At 40.5% G+C, this 19,098-nt stretch overlaps 1 protein-coding gene across 1 annotated transcript in view; it reads right to left on the reverse strand.

The window, feature by feature from the left end:
* The window catches only part of KIF15 (kinesin family member 15), a 68,262-nt gene that overhangs the window by 29,503 nt on the left and 19,661 nt on the right, over nt 1-19,098 (reverse strand). Inside the window, exons 6-16 of the mRNA XM_036095870.2 lie at nt 17,525-17,622; nt 16,049-16,228; nt 13,979-14,188; nt 12,027-12,152; nt 11,738-11,860; nt 8,960-9,083; nt 5,981-6,057; nt 5,538-5,747; nt 4,476-4,653; nt 2,062-2,203; nt 1,084-1,225 (exon numbers count right to left, since the gene is read on the reverse strand). Of these exons, the coding sequence (XP_035951763.1) occupies nt 1,084-1,225; nt 2,062-2,203; nt 4,476-4,653; nt 5,538-5,747; nt 5,981-6,057; nt 8,960-9,083; nt 11,738-11,860; nt 12,027-12,152; nt 13,979-14,188; nt 16,049-16,228; nt 17,525-17,622 (1,610 nt within the window). The remainder of the gene's footprint in view (nt 1-1,083; nt 1,226-2,061; nt 2,204-4,475; nt 4,654-5,537; nt 5,748-5,980; nt 6,058-8,959; nt 9,084-11,737; nt 11,861-12,026; nt 12,153-13,978; nt 14,189-16,048; nt 16,229-17,524; nt 17,623-19,098) is intronic.

Genomic DNA, 19,098 nt, shown 5'->3' on the forward strand with positions numbered 1-19,098 from the left:
TTATAGTCAATAACACTGCAATGACTCTGTATGGTGACAGAGGGTGACTACACCTATTGCGTAAGCACTACATAATGTATAGAATTGTCGAATCACTGTGTTGTACACCTGAAAGTAAAATAATATTGTATGCCAACTATATTTCAATTAGGATTAAAAAAAAAAGTTAAAAGATGGAAAATAAAACCCCAAAAGACTTGCTGACAGTGACTGCCTCCAAAAAGCGGTGTGGCTGGTTAGCAGGAAGGACAGCAGAGAGAGATTTGTAACTGGATACTCTTTGTACCTTTAAAAATTCCAGTCGTGTGAATTGCCTATTCAAATGAATGAATAAAATTTCTTCTAAAAGCAGTTTCCTAAAAAGTGACACCAAAAATATCACTTCTAAAAATAAGCATTAGAGATAAACATCTATTTTTAAGTTTAAGCTGTATAAGGAAAGATTTTTTAGCCTCCAGAGAATCTGATACAAAAAAGCTCAATCACGAGCATCAGCATCACCACCTTCTTAATCTTTGGCTTTCCTTGGGTTCTCCTCCTCTCCTCATTCTCAGATGTTCATACATTTTTTTTCTTTTATGAGGGCAATGGTTGTTTATGGAAAAAAGCCCTCCCGTTATCACTAGTGATACCCTGGATCCTTCCATGGTCCTTGTCTTTAGGATTTCTATTCTTCCACCACAAGCTGGGAGCACATGGTACTTTACAGCAACAGCTGCCGAGCTCCACCAGGTGTCAGGCACTCTACTATCTCACTAAATGCTCTAGAAAACCTACAATCACATTCTCCTCATCCCCAATTTGGAGACCATAAATAGGAGGCTCAGAAGTTAGGAAATCCTGCCTAAGGCTAGTGACAGATTAAAATCTGCACCCAGGTCTGATTCCAAATACTGCCTTCTTTCCCACCCCACCCCCGCCACTGGAGGCAGACATCAGAACACTAGGACCAGAGTCACCCTGGGGGTCACTGCCTGCAAGGGATTCTAGCGTATCTGGGTATCATCTGTGCAGAGTCTCTCCATGATTAACAAAATGAGATCAAACTGACTTAGGATTGAAGAACTGCTTCAGACCACCTACCTTAAGCGTTTCAGCATGAATTTTATTCAGCTGAGAAACTTCTTGCCGCTTGTAGGCTTTTGTTGCTTCCAAAAGGTTTTCAAGATTAAGGTTTGCTTTTTGCAAGGACTGAAGCTCTGATTCCAATTCTAGCTGCTTTTTCCTAAGGGATATTTAAAAATTGAGTATTTCAGGCAATAAGTAATGTCATACACTTGTAGAGTACAGTTTATACTCTCACATAACTTGATATTTATCTCTCTAAATCTGAGAGATTCTCAGATTATTACCCTCAACTGACAGGTGGGTAATATATGGCTATGAGAACGAACTACAGTTTAAAGTATTTGACTAATAAATGGTAGAGCTCCAATTCAAAAGCCCTAATAGTCCATGATGATACCACACGTGGTATGTTATTTTTAAAATAAACACTTTCTGGGGTGCCTGGGTGACTGTCAATTGAGTGTCCAACTCTTGGTTTCAGCTGAGGTCATGATCTCAGTCGTGAGATCGAGCCCCGAATCGGGCTCCGTGCTCAGCGGGGAGTGCTTGGGATTCTCTCTCTCCTTGTGCCCCTTAACCCCATGTGCGCTCTGTTTCTCTCTAAAATAAATAAATCTTTTAAAAAATTTAAAAAAATAAACACTTCTTTATATTTTAGGATAGCATTAATCTTAGTTATACTATGAATGTGGCTTATCTTTGTTTTGTTTGTTACACAAGGAACATAAAGAACAAACCTGTAATTTCTAAAAATCCTATTTGATTCATAACACCGTTGATTTAAATTTGCTAAACAGATACAGGTGTATCCGTGAAAACATCTGTATCATCTAGTTCATTAAACATATTAAGGAGCTTTTTCTTCTTGTCCAAACAAGGTAGTTGCTATATGAGAATTAATATTTAACGTAAAATGCTCAATTAAATTGTCAATGTTAAACGCTAAAACAAGATGCTGAAATAGGTAAGCATGAATGTGTATTTACACTTTACCTCGTTAGTTCTTTGAATTCTTCATATTCTTGCTTTGAGTTATTCAGCTCTGTCTGAATTTGCAAGAGTTGTGCTTTCAACTTCTCAGTGTTCACTAATGAACATGGCTCCTTTGGAGCTTTAGGAGAAAATCCCTGTTGACCTGGTAATAAGGAAACAACATGGTCTTCTAAGTTCTCGGTCACGTATCAATTTTGAAGCAAAGATTGGAAAGTGGACCCTAAGAAACAAGAGCCTGTAGCTCAGCGGAGACAAAGACACAATGCAGTGTGTCAACGAGTGCTGGAAGCTGTTTCTGAGAAGCTGAGAAGCCCCAGGATGTCAAATTTATTTAGCCCTAGGACGCAAGCACCGAGCTGGCATCAGGAGTCTGACCTACAGACGCCTCTCACACTGTACAGACCTTAGCCAGGCAGGTAAACATCTCTACTTGATATTCATCCGTGTTGATTAGTTAAGCACTTTTCATGTCAAATAGTCAAATAGGGGCACATTGAAGGCAACACCTTTTCCATCAGGAGAAAGAGCAAACCATGAAGCACAGCACACGTCAGTCTGGTGAAACGTCAACAGGCCAATACTGCAGAAATCCATGCGAACAGCTAAAGCGAACAGTCAATAAATTATTCAGGAAAGGAACCAAAGAGCAAAAGCAGCAAGTTGAAAGAGCTTGGGATCATCTAACTGGTGGGAAATATTTTCAGGGATTGCTTAGAGGACCGGATATGTTGAAGAGAGTTCTGATGAGTTCCGCTGTGGGAAAACATCATGTAAAAGTTGTTTAGAGAATGATCTTTGTTTAGAAGATGGTGGGTTATATGCAACTGATGAATCACTGAACTCCACCTCTGAAACTAATAATATACTATATGTTAGTTGAATTTAAATAAAATAAAACTTAAAAAATTAATTAATTAATTAAAAAAAAAAGATGACGGGATCAAGAAATGACTATTAGTATCCTTCCAAGGTAGTAAGTCAAGGAATTATAAATGGCCAACAAAATATAGAGCACCGTAGGGAAAAATAGCTGAAATAATACACAAAACCCGATCTTAACTTTGCATCTAAAATCAGTCTCTCCACAATCAAATTTTATTTTTATTGAGACATAACAGAATGGAAGAAGGCTTGCAAAATGAAAATTTAAAATGGGCACAAACAGGCTTCGTTACGATTGCAGAGTGAGATTAGAGTGTTCTCAATTTCTGTCTGAAATGACAAAGGCTGAGACAGAATCTGATAAAAGCCCGTGAAAATATTCACTTTGAGAGTGGGGCAAACACAGACTTTGTTGCCAAATCCCAAGGCATTAACACCCATAGCTGCCCAGCATGTAAGTGAGATTCGGTACCAACTAAACCACTTTTCACAGAGCAAAAGCAAACAGAAATAACGTAGAACTAACAGTGTATGCTGGTCAGTGTATAACTAACAGGGTATAACCAGCACCCACGACTTTAGGACGCAAGCACCGAGCTGGCATCAGGAGTCTGACCTACAGACGCCTCTCACACTGTACAGACCTTAGCCAGGCAGGTAAACATCTCTACTTGATATTCATCCGTGTTGATTAGTTAAGCACTTTTCATGTCAAATAGTTAAAACAGGAAAATTTCATTTAATAAAAATTAAAAGAAATATCTGAATCAAACTTTTAGCAACAAAACAGAACCATAACAGGTGGTTTTTTTTCTTTTTTCTTTTTTTTAAAGATTTTATTTAAGGGGCGCCTGGGTGGCTCAGTCAGTTAAGTGTCTGCCTTCGGCTCAGGTCATGATCCCAGGGTCCTGGGATCGAGCCCCAGGTCGGGCTCCCTGCTCAGCGGGGAGCCTGCTTCTCCCTCTCCCACTCCCTCTGCTTGTGTTCCCTCTCTCGCTGTGTCTCTCTCTGTCAAATAAATGAATAAAATCTTTGATTTTATTTAACTGACTGAGCCACCCAGGCACCCCATAACAGGTGTTTCACTGATATGTCTCTTAGCCTACTAACTCACTACTACGAGATTTATGAGAAAAAAGTTTAGAAAATGCCTTTTGGTAACATAAAAGCGTTAAGTATGTATATAAGAAATTAGCACACCAGGGGGCGCCTGAGTGGCTCAGTCGATTAAGCATCTGCCTTCAGCTCAGGTCATGATCCCAGAGTCCTGGGCTCTAGCCCTGCATCGGGCTCCCTGCTCAGAGGGAAGCCTGCTTCTCCCTCTCCCTCTGCCACTCCCCCTCCTTGTGCTCTCTCTCTCTGTCAAATAAATAAATAAAATCTTAAAAAAAAAATAAAAATAAAAAAAGAAATTACCACACCAGGTCTAGAGGCCAAAATGAAGACCCTACCAGCGAGGCAATAAAAATGCCCTTTCAAACAGTGCCCTCCCCGCCCCCCCAGAAGGCATGCAGACAATAATCATTTCTTACCCTTGTCCTTTTTCTCTGTGCCAGATAGTTCAGAGAAAGCTTTTTCTAGTACGGCAATGGTCTGGGCGTCCATTTCTTGGGCTCTTTTCACAGGCTCTAATAATCTCAATCTTCTGTTCTCCTCCCGGAGGGAATGGTTTTCCATAGCATACTTTGCAACTCTGGGGTGGTGCTCTATCTGTGACACAGAAGAATTACAGACTTACAGACAGACAAGACATTTCCTCAATAACCAGTCTTGCTGCCAAGCCATCGGGAAACATTAGGAACGCTGCTGGCAGTGGCCGGCTGCAAGGGCTGTGGAAAGCAACCTGGCATTTGTGACCACACTGACTACGTGCGTAGCCTACGACGCCATTATTCCGCGTCTGGGTCTGTGCCTTGAAATTTTCACCTGGGCGTGGGCTTGTAGGGAGAGAAGTGCAAGGGTGTACACTGTGGCCAACTGTTCACGCAATGGGGGCTGTTGACATTAACACGCTGTAAAGAATAAGGAAACGCTCTATTGACTGGGATGGAACACCCTCCAAGACATATTAAGTGAAAAGGACAGCAGAAAAGTATGTATGGTAAGTTGACTTTTGTGCTGAAAAGGAATAAAAGTAAAAATATCCATATTAGTTTGAATATGCATTAAAAAGCCTCAGAAAGATACAAAAGCCAGAAACAGATTTTCTTTGTTTTGTTTTGTTTTTTTTAATGATGTGCCTGTATTAACTACCCATCCTCCCCAGGGAAAAGGAAAACCAGCAACAAGAAATTGGAAGGGCCCCAATGTAAAGAGACTGCTGATTCAGACAACCACAACTGCCCACCGGGACAAGGGACAAGAGACACTTGCCTGCTGGGTGGGGCGCTAATGCAGCATCTCACAGCTCCTTCCATCCCCCTTCATTTTACCATCTTGGAAAATGGGGGGAAAGGAGTTGTGCAATCATACAAGTCAGCTAAATTCATTCAAAACACTTTCCACTGTATTAACTCACATGAATTTGGTGACAAATTTATATTTACTTTGAACCTTCCTTCTTTTTAGAAATACTGCAAATGTCATACACTCACCTGTTCCCGCAGAGTTTGGATTTCATCCCTTAATTCCGACAACAAGCGATCCTGCTCCGCAGGCAGAAAACTTCCCCGGGATTCCTTGTGGAGCTTCTCCAGGCGCATTATTTGATCCTCTCGGAATTTCACAATCATTTTATTAGATTGAATAAATTTTTCTTTTTTGAGGGTGAGGTCTTCTAATTGGGTAACTTTTTCTACCAGAGACTTAAGAAATTCATAATTTGGTTAAACATGAAAAGTAATTCAGCCTCCCTGAATTTCCACAAACCAAGCAATAAACACTAACTTGACACTTAATCTCAAGGGCAAAATTAGATTTTCCACAGTTTTTCTTTGTTTTCTTTATTTACTTGTGCCCTTTATTTCACTCAGAAAGATACCATGGAGCAAAAGCCTAAAATATCTGGAATCCCCTTTATGCCAACTCGGTTTCCTACCTTCTTTTCCTGTTCGGATTTCTTAAAGAACAACATCGCCTCTTGGAAATACTTCATGTAATTAGTCTCATCTTTGTCTGTAATTGATCCAGTAAGAAAGAAAAGGAAATGGAAAAAAAATGTTTCTCTCTCAAATTTTTGGACCAAGAATTAAGCTAAAACAGCCTCTGACTGACTGCTCTCAATCAATCTAAAAGAATCAAACTGTCGTCCCCAGATCACAGATTTCAAATCAATCAAATCTACATATTAGCAATTCTTTGAAGAAAAATAAGTTCTTTTATCCTGTTTAATAAACATATACATGTTACATATGACTGAATCCTGGAAGTGGATCTAAATGAAATTAGTATCTCTTTTTAGCATTTGTGAGGAATGAATTATTCAAAATTATTTCTCCTCCTCCTTTCCATCATACACGCAGATATGATACATATGGAATCTGTATCTGATCACAAAGTATGGGCATCCCTCCTTTTATTGTGCTTTGCTTTATCATGCTTTGCAGATACTGCATTCTTTACCAATTGAGAGTTTGTGGCAACCCTGCATTCAGCAAGTCTACTGGTACCATTGTTACAATAGCATTTCCTCACTTTGCGTCTGTCTCTGTGTCACATCCTGGTAATTCTTGCAACATTTCAACATTTTTCAGTATTATTATTATATTTGTTACAGTGATCTGTCTGTGATCAGTGATCTTTGACGTTACCATTATTATTATTTTGGGCACCACAAACCATGCCCATATAAGATGGTGAACTTAATCAAAAAACGTGTTTTCTGACTGCTAGACTGCCTGGCTCTTCTCATCTCTCTCCCTCTCCTAGGCCTCCCTGTTCCAAGACACAAAAATATGGAAATTAGGCCCTTTAATAACCCTACAATAGCTTCTAAGTGTTCAAGTGAAAAAACAGTCGCACATATCTCCCTTTAAGCCAAAAGCTAGAAATGATTAAGCTTAGTGAGGAAGGCATGCCAAAAGCCGAGACAGGTTGAAAGCTAGGCCTCTTGCACCAAACAGCTAGCCACGTTGTGAATGTGAAGGAAAAGTTCTTGAAGGAAATGAAAAGTGCTACTCCAATGAACACATGAATGATAAGAAAGCAAAAAAGCCTTATTGCTGATAGGGAGAAACTTTTAAGGGTCTGGATAGAAGATCAAACCAGCCACAACATTCCCTTAAGCCAAAGCCTAGTCCAGAACAAAGCCCTGACTCTCTTCAATTCTGTGAAGGCTCAGAGAGGTGAGGAAGCTGCAGAAGGAAAGTCTGAAGCCAGCAGAGGTTGGTTCATGAGGTTTAAGGAAAGAAGCCGTCTCCCTAACATCAAAGTACAAGGTGAAGCAGCAGGTGCTGATGGAGAAGCTATAGCAAGGGATCTAGAAAATAATTCACGAAGGTGGCTACACTTAACAACAGGTTTTCAATGTGGATGAAACCACCTTTTACCGGAGGAAGATGCCATCCAGGACTTTCATAGCTAGAGAGAAGTAATGCCTGGCTTCAAAGCTTTAAAAGACAGGCTGACTCTCTTGTTGAGGGCTAAAGCAGCTGGTGACTACAAGTTGAAGCCAGTGTTCATTTACCACTCTGAAAATCCTAGGGCCCTTAAGAATTAGGCTAAATGAAAAAAAAAATCAACTTTAATTCTACTGAATAAAAAAAAAAAAGAATTATGCTAAATCGACTCTGCCTATGCCCTAGAAATGGAACAACAAAGCCTGGATGACAGCACACCTGTTGAACATGGCTTACTGAATATTTTAAGGCCACTGTTGAGATGTACTGCTCAGGAAAAAGATTCCTTTCAAAATATGACTGCTCATTGGCAATGCAACTGGTCACCCAAGAGCTCGGACGGAAATGTATGAGATACATGTTTTCATGCCTGCTAACACAACATCCATTCTGCAGCCCATGGATCAAGGAGTCATTTTGACTTTCAAGTCTTATTATTTAAGAAAAGCATTTCATAAGGCTGCATAGATGGTGATTCCTCTGATGGATCTGGGCAAAGTCAATTGAAAATCTGGAAACGATTCACCATTCTAGATGCCATTAAGAATAATAGTGATTATGGGAAGAGGTTAAAATGTCAACATGAACTGGAGTTTGGATGGATTCCAGCCCTCATGGAGGACTTCGAGGGATTCAAGATTTCAGTGGAGGGAGTAACCGCAGATGTGGTGAAAACAGCACAAGAACTAGAATCAGAAGTGGAACCTGAGGATGGGCTCCAATCTCATGATAAAACTTAAACAGATGAGGAGTTGCTTCTAATGGATGAACAAAGAACATGGGTTTCTTGAGCTAGAATCTACTCCTGGTGAAGATGCTGTGAAGACTGTTGAAATGCCCACAAAGAATTTAGTGTATCACATAAACTTAGTTGACAAAGCAGCAGCAGGGTTTGAGAGGACTGGCTCTAATTTTGAAAGAAGTTCTACTGTGGGTAAAGTGCTGTCAAACAGCATCTCACGCTACAGAGAAATCATTCATGAAAGGAAGAGCCAATCAATGCAGCAAACTTCAGACTTCAGCCCTCGCGGCCACAACCCTGGCCAGTCAGCAGCCATCAACATGGAAGCAAGACCCTCCACCAGCAAAAAGATTACAATTTGCTGAAAGCTCAGATGATGGTTACCATTTTTTAGCAATTAAGTATTTTTTAATTAAGAACGTACGCTGTGTTTTTAGACATAACACAGTATAGTGTAAACATAACTTTTATATGCTCTGGGAAACCACGAAATTTACCTGACTGGCTTTATTGCAGTATTGGCTTTATCGCAATGGTCTGGAACCGAACCTACAGTATCTCTGAGATATGCCTGCACCATGTTCCCATGTAGGTAAAACAAATACACTTGTTCAAAAATGTGGGTAGCTTTACTGTATTGTGCCTGTCATCAGAGGGTTCTCAGACTAATATCCGCGTGTGGTCTTCCTCAGGATAAAGGACATTGTGTTCGTCTTACCTTTGGTCAGAAAGCTTTCCGGTAGTAACTGCCCTGAAGTAAACTGGGCCAGCTGTTCTTTGAGCCTCTTCACTTCAGCTTGGAGCTGGCTTACATTTCCTTGGGTGTCTTCATTTACCACTGCCTGTTCAAAAATTTTTTAACAAGCGTTAAAAGAATATTCTTCAGTCATACAATCTTGTGTTTTATTTGTTTATAGGATCTGGAATGACAAACACCAAACAAAACTGCACTTCCGTCCCACAAACAGTCACAAGGCCCCTAGAATCACAGTGTGCTGGAGTGGGGAGGAAGCCTCCCTTCCCTGTGTCTCATAGCTACAGCCAGGGACTCTCCCCCCTCACCACCCCTCCTGTATGCTCCCACTTAGGGCCCCACCCTATTGGGCTGGGTCACCCAGGGATCTGGATGTTCATCTAACATTGCCTTCTTCTTGGGACAGCCCCACCCCCATAGAGAAGAGCAAAAGCTCTTCCCCTCTGGAAGGAGTATCCCCTCCCCTCTGTCTTGGCCCACTTAGCTGCAGAGTTGGCCTGAGCTCCATCAGCTTAGCAGAAACCACCTTCTCCAAAGGAATCCAACCCTATATTTCCTAACAGCCCTCCTGGAGAGAGGAGTTGGTTGGATAGCTCTATTTCTGTTTTATTAACCACACTCAAATGTTATTTTATTTTATTTTATTTTTATTTATTTATTTTTTTTAAAGATTTTATTTATTTACTTGACAGAGAGAGACACAGCGAGAGAGGGAACACAAGCAGAGGGAGTGGGAATGGGAGAAGCAGGCTTCCCACTGAGCAGGGAGCCCGATGCGGGGCTCGATCCCAGGACCCTGGGATCATGACCCGAGCCGAAGGCAGACGCCCAACGACTGAGCCACCCAGGCGCCCCTCAAATGTTATTTTAAAGGAATGTCTCTTGAAGAAATTATCTTAAAGAAATGACTTCTTTAAGACAACTTTTTTTTTATTAAAGATTTTATTCATTTATTTGAGAGAGAGAGAGAGCACGAGTGAGTGTACAAGCAGGGGGAGCTGCAGGCAGAGGGAGAAGCAGGGAGCCTGAGGGACTCCACCCCAGGACCCTGGGATCATGACCTGAGCCAAAGGCAGATGTTTAACTGACTGAGCCACCCAGGCACCCCTCTTTAAGACAACTTCTAAGAGGTTCAAAAGGCCCATAAAACCTACAGGGTGATAATAAGAGCCAACAGTTGACTACAAATCAGATCAAAGGGACCCAGTTGTGAAATACCCAATATCCTAAAGAGGGAGAAAAACTCTGACACAGTCCCAAGGTCCCCGTGTTCTTGTCTTAAGCTAGGTCTGCCCATTGGGAAAGATCTAAATAGCACATCCTTAAACGAGTCCCAGATATCCTAGTCACTTTCCACCAGTAGGCTGCAGTATTGGACTTACCATTGTTAATAACTAGTATTAAGGCTCCTCCTGGTTTTATCGTTTGATGTATTCAGAAGTCATTTCTAGTTGCTTCTGATGCTTACGGCCAGTCTCATTTCAAGGCACTCCTGTACATTCTGACATCACTGCCACTTCAGTGACATCATAATCCTAATTATCCCTGCAGTCCTCCACTATCCAAAAACTTCTAGTAAGTCCCAAGAGACAGGGTCAGGAAGCTCTAGCAATTTTTCCTCCATATATTACAAATACCCCACCACAGGGTCATAATCCAATAAAATGAATCAACAACTAGACCTATACTCTTCTGACTTACCCACGAGAAGAGGCAACATGGACCTCTTTACTCTTACATGCTAAGATGATCAGGGAGTCTACTTGGGGGGTAGAAATGACCAACTTCTCCTTTGAAAGAAAGAGGAAAGTAATCTGCCAATTCATGGCACTGTGATTCTTTTGTCTAGAACCAAAGTGGCCTCCAACTTTTCCAAAAGAAGTGGGGGACCCTTGCTCCAGGGGCTGGCAAACAGCTGCCTGCTCACGGACCAAACACGGCCTGCCATCTGTTTTTGTAAGGAGAGCTGCACTGGAACACAGCACGCCCTCATGTCTGCGTACTGCCGACGGCTACTTTCTCACCACCAAGGCAGAGCTCAGTAGCTGGGACAGACACTACACAGTCCAAGAAGCCTCAAATATTTACCTTTACAGAAAAACTTTTCTGACCACTGGTGTACACCAATATCAAGGAAGCTTCTTATATATAAGAAAAATGGGGAATCCTTGGAGGTATAGACAACTTAAAAGACAAAGCCTGTCAATATCAAACTATCTTCATAGTGAAGCCCCACCACACATAGACACACACACACACACAGCTCTGTTAGCAATGGTTTAGGTAAATAAATTTAGTCTCCAACCCAGTTAGAAAGGAAAAACTCTGCCTTCCTTTAAGAAAAATCGAGCCAAACAATACCAACCATAAGACCTAATCTAGATCTCAAATTACTTGAGCAATACAGAAGGCTAGGAAAGATGAAATAGAAATCTTGCTTAGAATTAAGCTTTCACAGAGTGTTAATATTAGGGCAATCACAAGCTTAAGTATTTTTCTAATTTACTTAGTTGTACTCAGTATTTTACCTTTTTTTTTTTTTTTAAAGATTTTATTTATTTATTTGACAGAGACAGACACAGCGAGAGAGGGAACACAAGCAGGGGGAGTGGGAGAGGGAGAAGCAGGCTTCCACGGAGCAGGGAGCCCGATGCGGGGCTCGATCCCAGGACCCTGGGACCATGACCTGAGCCAAAGGCAGACACGTAACGACTGAGCCACCCAGGCGCCCTAGTATTTTACCTTATTTTTAATCAGCTTGGCTCTCTGAGCAAAATTAAGTGTTGATAGGGTTTCCCCAAAACACCTGGATCCAGGATGAACATTTGCGATTATGGCTGTTTTGGCGTTGCCTCCAAGGGAATCCTGTTTAATGATACGAATGGTATGCATTTTCAGGGGAGAAACCACAAGATCTTTGTTAAGCCAAGAAAATGGATATTCTTACCACTAAAGCTGAGAGATTACATGACTGTCAACCATAGTGAGCATAACCCAAAAAAGGGCCCAGGAAGCCAATGGTCTACTTTACCCGAAGTAAGAAGGTAAGTTTGGAGTCTCTGTAGCAAACGTGCCTCTGTTTTCCATTACCCACGTCGACAAGCGCAGTAATCACTTGGCCCAGGCAGCTCAACGACCGGTTTATGTTACCTGCCTCCTAAGGGGAGAAAGAACAAAAATTGAGATGCACTGGTTTCATTTTAGTATTCTGAATTAAAATATGCCTAGCAGTGAATTTTGAATGGAAAGTCGAGTCATGGACAATATTACTAAGGATAATTGACTTTTCAGCAGATGTCCTCAACTGTCCCTAACCTTTTCCTATTTGACACACGTTGCAATTTTAGTATTCAGAGACAAACACAGAAATTATGTGAAGGAAAAAAAAAGCCACCTCATGATTCTAAGAGTTTTAAATTGACCTATAGGTAGGGATAAAAGCTAGAAAAGAACAGAGAAAAAAAGGTTGGAGTAGTGCATTAATAGGCTTATTTTTCAATCCTTTTATGTTAAAATGTTTGCTACATTAAAATAGTGTGATAACTAATAACCTACACCACATCCTACAAAGTGATTAATGAACTTATTACAAGAGATTTTTCAGTCTAATTCTGTGAAGTATAATAAGACCCTTTTAAAAAGTGGTTTGGGGAGGGAAAAATGTTGGGGTTGAATATGTTATGCTAGATTTTTATTGTAGTTATCATACTTCAATAACTGGGTCTGCAGTGGTGGGAGTACAGAAGAAAGAGAGAAAGTGCATATTCTCAAGCAAGATGCGCTGAGTTCAAGTGCAGCTGTCTGTTTTAGCAGTCAGTAAATCAGAAAGGTGTCAACAGCACTGTCTGTGGAACTGGGCTACTTCTGCTTGAATTCCAGATCTACTCCTAGCTGTGTGTCCCTGGACAATTTCACTTCCGTTTCTCCAAAAAGGAAAGGATCACAGTACCTACTTCCTAGAGATGCTGGGAAGATTAAATGAGTTAATACACATGAAGCACTTGAAACAGGCCCAGCATATGTCCTAATATAAACACTGGCTATTTCTCTTTGCTTCATGTCTCAATAGAACATAAGCCTAAGTTCACCTTAAACTGCCTGAGAGCTCAGGAGGCTCAAATCCTCACTTTCAATGCAAAAAGTAGACGGTCCTCCACCATTTCCGACTCTCCACCCCTAGTCCTCATATACCCTCACCTAGAGCATCCACACGTTTTACTGACAACGCAGATCACAATACACATGTTCATACTGGCAAAACATACTCAGAGAACCTCAGGTCCCAATGCTAATCCCTCAGCCTAGGACTAGGTCCTTGCCCTCCGCCTGAGATATTAACCAGCACAGCTGCCCTCCTTTCTCTCTAGACTCTCGCCTGGTAAATCTGGCAGTGGTGGGCCAAGATGGCTAAGCTTCTATAAAAGAGGCTTTTGCGTGAAATCACTCAAAACTTTTCAGTGTTTCCCAGCGTGTGGAGAATTGAGTGCAAACCTGGCCTGGTACTCCTGGTCCTCAATGACCTGGGCATGCTTGCACCTCAAGTCCAACCCATTCATTGATCCACGCTGAAATGCCAAATGCCATACTCCCTCTGCATCCATAACGACCCTTGAGATGTCCCCCCACCAAGCATGTATTCCTTGTTCCTCTCTCCCAATCCAAATCCTGCCCCCTTGGAGAACCCAACTCAAGAACTACTTCTTTTCCATGCTTCCCCCAAGCAGTCCAGTCCCTTCTTCCTCTGACTCTGGCTGGTATTTGTACTATCACCCTTCTGTCGTGAATTCAAATACTCTGGCTCCCGACAGACTTGTTCTAACCCACGTATGTTTTAATGTCCCTACCCCACAACAAAAATTTCCGCATCTTTAGAATGGGAGCATGTTCTCATTCCTTTGTAACCTCCACACACTCACCTTGGTACTGACTTCTAGTAATTAATTCACACACAAGTTGCGTTGAAGATCATAATTCCATTCTTACCTTTAACCTCATCCCTTCTGCATGGGTGTCTTTTTGCCTTTCAGATCCTGCTAAGTCCACCAGATTGAGTAGGGAGGTCCGTATATTCACAGTCTCATTGCTTTTCTCCATTGACTCTATTGTAATTGTAAAAACTGCATGAGACCTAGAAGATTCTCTATTCATTGACGTCGATGCCACACGTCTGTTTCTCCATCCTCCAGACAGCACCTAGGCAAAGGGAAAATTGCCACAACTTTCAAGTGATACAACAGCCATTTTCATACTGACAGATTATACAGACAAAAAAATTAGTAAAAATGTAAAACCCTGTATCCAAGGATATACATTCTTCTCATGCACAAGTTTACAAAACTGGCCCACTGTATTAATTCATAAATCATTTCTCAATAAATTTCAAAGCATCGCACAAGACCATATTCTCTGATACCATGGCAATTAAGAATCAACACGATAAATAAATTTTAAATTACCATAAATCTGGAATTTCAAATCACATTTCTAAGTGATTCACGGGTCAAAAAATAAAATTATAATGGAAAAATACTTAGATCCATAGGACAATTAAGATATTAAAACTTGTGTGAAGTTTAAGCAATAGTAAGTAGTAACTTATAGCATTAAACACTTATGTCACAAAAGAAAGGGAATAATAAGCTAAGCATCCAGCTTAAGAAGTTGGAACAAGGATAGCAGGATGAACCCAAAGAAAAACAAAGAAAACATTAAAAGAGCAAAGCCATGTAAAAAATATCAACTATGCAAAAAAAGAAAACAAAATTATAGTTACAGCAAAGTACTTTAAAAATGAGAATACTGGGAACAGCTTTATGCCAATATACTTGAAAACTGAGAGGAAACTGAAATTTTCTAGAAATAGAAAACTTCCCAAAACTTCTGACCCAAGAAGAGGTAAAATGCCTACACGGCTCTAATACAGAATTTTCACACTTGATCTAAGCCAAAACTGCAGTGCAATTCCAACCAAAATCTCAACATAATTTTTTTTTTAGTATGTATATGTACACACGAAGAGACACACACACACACTGGATCACATGTAAAACCTATTGCTTACTATGAGAATCACAGTTTAAAAAGTTTGAATCAGGAGACTTGCTTGAAGATAGAAGAATAACGAACTGTGACATATATACGTATATATACGCACATAATACATGCACACACTAATATTCATACAATGAATTATATAGCAGTGAAGATAAGTGAAATGCAACATGGATAAATTTCATAAACATTGTTGAGTTTAAAAAAGTTATAGAAGGCTAAATACACACAATTTATTAAAACTCAAAAACAGGCAAAACCAACATTTTCAGAAATACCTATGTATGTGATTTAAAAGCAGAAGGAAATGATCATGAGCATTCAGCATATGAGGAGCCAGGGACATGAGATAGGGAGAGACACACAGGTAGACAGGATAGTACTGGTGATACCTGGGTCTTGAATTCTTAAGGTCCTCCAAGTTCATTTTAACATTAAGCTCAGCAACTTCTATGCACGTGGCAGTATTTTGTATGTATCAAATATTACACGATAAAAAACTGTTTAAAATCAACTGGCCAGATCAGATCCCATAAAAATGGGTTATCCTGTAAATACCCGACAAGAGGTTTATTTGCCCTGAGCAGAGTCCTCAAAAGAGGTTGGCTTTTGACACCTAACAAGTAAACATGGGTAGAAAATACAGGGAAGAGAACAGCCAGCTGGTTTAAAAAGCAGCAATCCCAGAGGCTACTCAAAGGGGCAGCTCCCAGGAAGAATTACTGAAGAAATACGACACTAATGAACTGTCCCCGTGACCTGCAGGGTGCCTGACTGGAATGAACAGCACCAAAGTCATGCAAAATCAAGAGTCTCAAAGTTCTATTTTAACTAAGGGGAGATCTATAAAACAGTCATGTTCTTTTTTGCTTCTCATGAACATTCTGCGTCACGTCTTTACAGAATTTTTTTTAGTAGCTCAATTCTTGCTTTTTTTGAGATCAAGGTGCTTTTCACAGCATGCAACGTCGCCTAAGGATCAAAGTGCTCAAGGCAGGGTACCTGATAGGCTTCTGCAGCTGAGGACACCACCTGCTCCACTGCACCAACAACAAAGACTCCCTTCTTGATGTGCTCCCTTAAGTACAGTCCGGCTGATGCAGAGTCCAGTAGGTCATAGATCTGTTCGTTGTAGATTTCAATAAAGGAGCACTTACAAAGGAAACTCTTTCCAGCTCCAGCCTGGAAAGAGAAGCCTCGTTTAGACATATTCTTTTCATGAGTTCATCCGTATCTTTCATGAGCATTACCCTCTCACGTGCTCCACAAGGGGTACATTTCCTACCATTTCTCCTTTACACAAGACAAGGTACCTAAAAGCCAGTTACAAATCCAGGTAACTAGTTTTAACATATTGTTACATCTTAAGGCAGCATCAAACTGTGATCCCAGGAGGCCGAGGTCTCCAGAGGTGACTCAGAAGCAAGACAGGGAGGTGGGACTGGAGCAGTCCAGATGGGCAATTCTACCTTCTTAAACTGAGGGATCACTGACATACAACAGCGTATTAGTTTCAGGTGTACAACATACTAATTCAATATTTATATATGTGGAGAAATAATCGCCACAGTGAGTCTAGTTAACATCCATCACCATACACAGTTACAATTTTTTTTCCTTGCGATGAGAAGAGCAACTCCATTTTTATCTATTATATACTGGACTTCCTCAGAAAGTTTTACTTGCAACAAGGGTTATATTCTTGAAAAGACTGAAAATAATTTATCTCAAAAGCCTCTCTCTAGGATTTTTAACCACAGGAATACAGGGCACTAAACTTTCACTGGCACCCAAGGTGCATGTCTAACTGTAAAGATTAGGGGTTGTTTCTGCAAAAGAGCAAATGGTAAGCCAATGTTATGTATCCGTTTCCTTGGTACGCATGGAATGGAACAGTAACACTAACGGCTCCTAAACATGGAATTCACCAAGCTAAAAAAGCACAATCATGAGAAAGGCCCAACCTAAGAGCCAAAGGAAGAGGGAAGCCCACATCTCCAGGATGATGGAGTCACACCACGTATGAAAAAGCAAATTATGGTCAGGTGGTAGAAGGTGCTGCAAAGGAGGCAAGGATGGGCCCATCACTCCAGGGCACCCTGAGGATCTAGAGACACCTGTCGTCAACTGTGCCTACGTGCAGGTAGGTGATGGGACTTAACGAATCTGTTTTCCTCAGTTAAGATTTTCTTTACACTTTCTTGCAAAATCTGAGCACTAAGAAGCACTACATTCTTCTTTCTTTTTTCTGAGTTCACAGAGGATACATGGTTTAGAGACTAAAAATTTTTAGAAAATTAAATTTTAAAATGACTCTTTCATTTTTTCTTAAGAACTGAGAGGTTTTTCTATGCCACACAAGCCTATCCACATTGTAGAGTACCACCCATGACCCTCTATGTGTTATGAGCTAATTATTAGTAGCTAACTACTCGAAATTAGAATTTCATACAATGACTTTATTTTTACAAGTTTTACCTTCTCTTTTTCACGATCAATTAAGGAAAACAAATATTCAAAACTTCGTGGGATTACTCCTCTCAGGTTATGAGAAAAATGATCTGATTCAGATGGTCCTAAAGAAATGTAAAAAACATACATATGTAGCTATTCGTCTTTATTCTAGAACAGTCCTTCAAAATGGCAATACTGGAAACTTATACAGAAATAAGATGACACACTGTATAATCAGTTCCTTCTTCGTGCCCCAAATAAGTTAAATTTTAGTCTGAAAGATCGAACAGAACTTGCCTATCAGTAGGACTGAAGGAAGGGCCCATAATAGCCACTAATGCTGTCTTGGTGTGCTATAACCTGGAATATTTTAAATGGCCCTTGTAGGGGCGCCTGGGTGGCGCATTTGGGTGAGCATCCAACTCTTGGTTTCAGCTCAGGTCATGATCTCAGGGTCTTGAGATGGAGCCCCGCCACTCAGTGGGGAGGCTGTTCGAGATTCTCTCCCTCTGCCCCTCCCCTCAAGCACACTCTAAAATAAATAAATATTAAAAACAAATAAATGGCCCTTGTAAACTGTACCTAAAAATATATATATAATGGATGTAGAAAAATACAAGTAAATAAAGAGGAAATAAGTATGCAGTATACAAGTATACAAATAAGTATGCAGATAATTTTATAACATTTTCCTGTTAAATAATATATATAGAGAGAGAGATTCAACATATTCTTTAGTTACCTTCATCACCTCCTGCCTCCTCTATGCCTTAGCTCCTCATCCTGCTTCCACTCTAGCCCCTCCCAGTCTAGTCCATTCATCTGCCTGAGTAATCCTTTTAATTATACATCAGATCATGTAGTTCTTCTTTTTAAAAAAACCTTCCAATGACTTCACATCCCACACACAAAATCCCAAATCCTTGCCATGTCCTACATGACCTGGCCTCAGGATACAACTCTAATTTCTCTCACTACTAGCCCCTTATTCTGGGGAACTGCCCGCTAGCCCCATGGGTCTTCTTGCTATTCTTTGAACACTCCCAACTCAGAACCTACTGCCTGGAAGATGCTTCTCCCAGAGAGTCTCATGGTTCCTTCTCATTTCACTCAGTAACACTCCTCCTGACTGCAACTCACGATTCAGAAACCATTAAAAAAAACAAAAAAACAAAAAGCAAAACCCCACAACTGAAATTCAACCACAAGAAAATAAAAAACTTGAGTAAAGGGAAAAACCTTAACTGAAAAGAGAAATGAAAAACCTAGAAAAAAAATCTGTTATCTATATCGTAGACAAAGGGCTAACCTCCCTATTTTACAAAAATCCCCACAAATGAGTAGGAAAAAGACAAGCTAATCTTTTAAATGGGAAAAAAGCTTGAATGGGCATTTTACAGAGAGGCTGTTCAAATGTCCAAAAAACATATGAAAGGTGCTCAGTTGTCAACAGACATCAGGGAACTGCAAACAAAAACACAATGAGATAATACCACACATACTCCAGAATGGCTAAAATTTTAAAAACCGACAATACCACGTATAGACAAGGATTCCTAGAACTTCCATATCTATCATGACCGTATCTACTAAAGCTG

Source organism: Halichoerus grypus, chromosome 1 (assembly GCF_964656455.1).
Source record: "Halichoerus grypus chromosome 1, mHalGry1.hap1.1, whole genome shotgun sequence".
Taxonomy (NCBI): Eukaryota; Metazoa; Chordata; class Mammalia; order Carnivora; family Phocidae; genus Halichoerus; species Halichoerus grypus.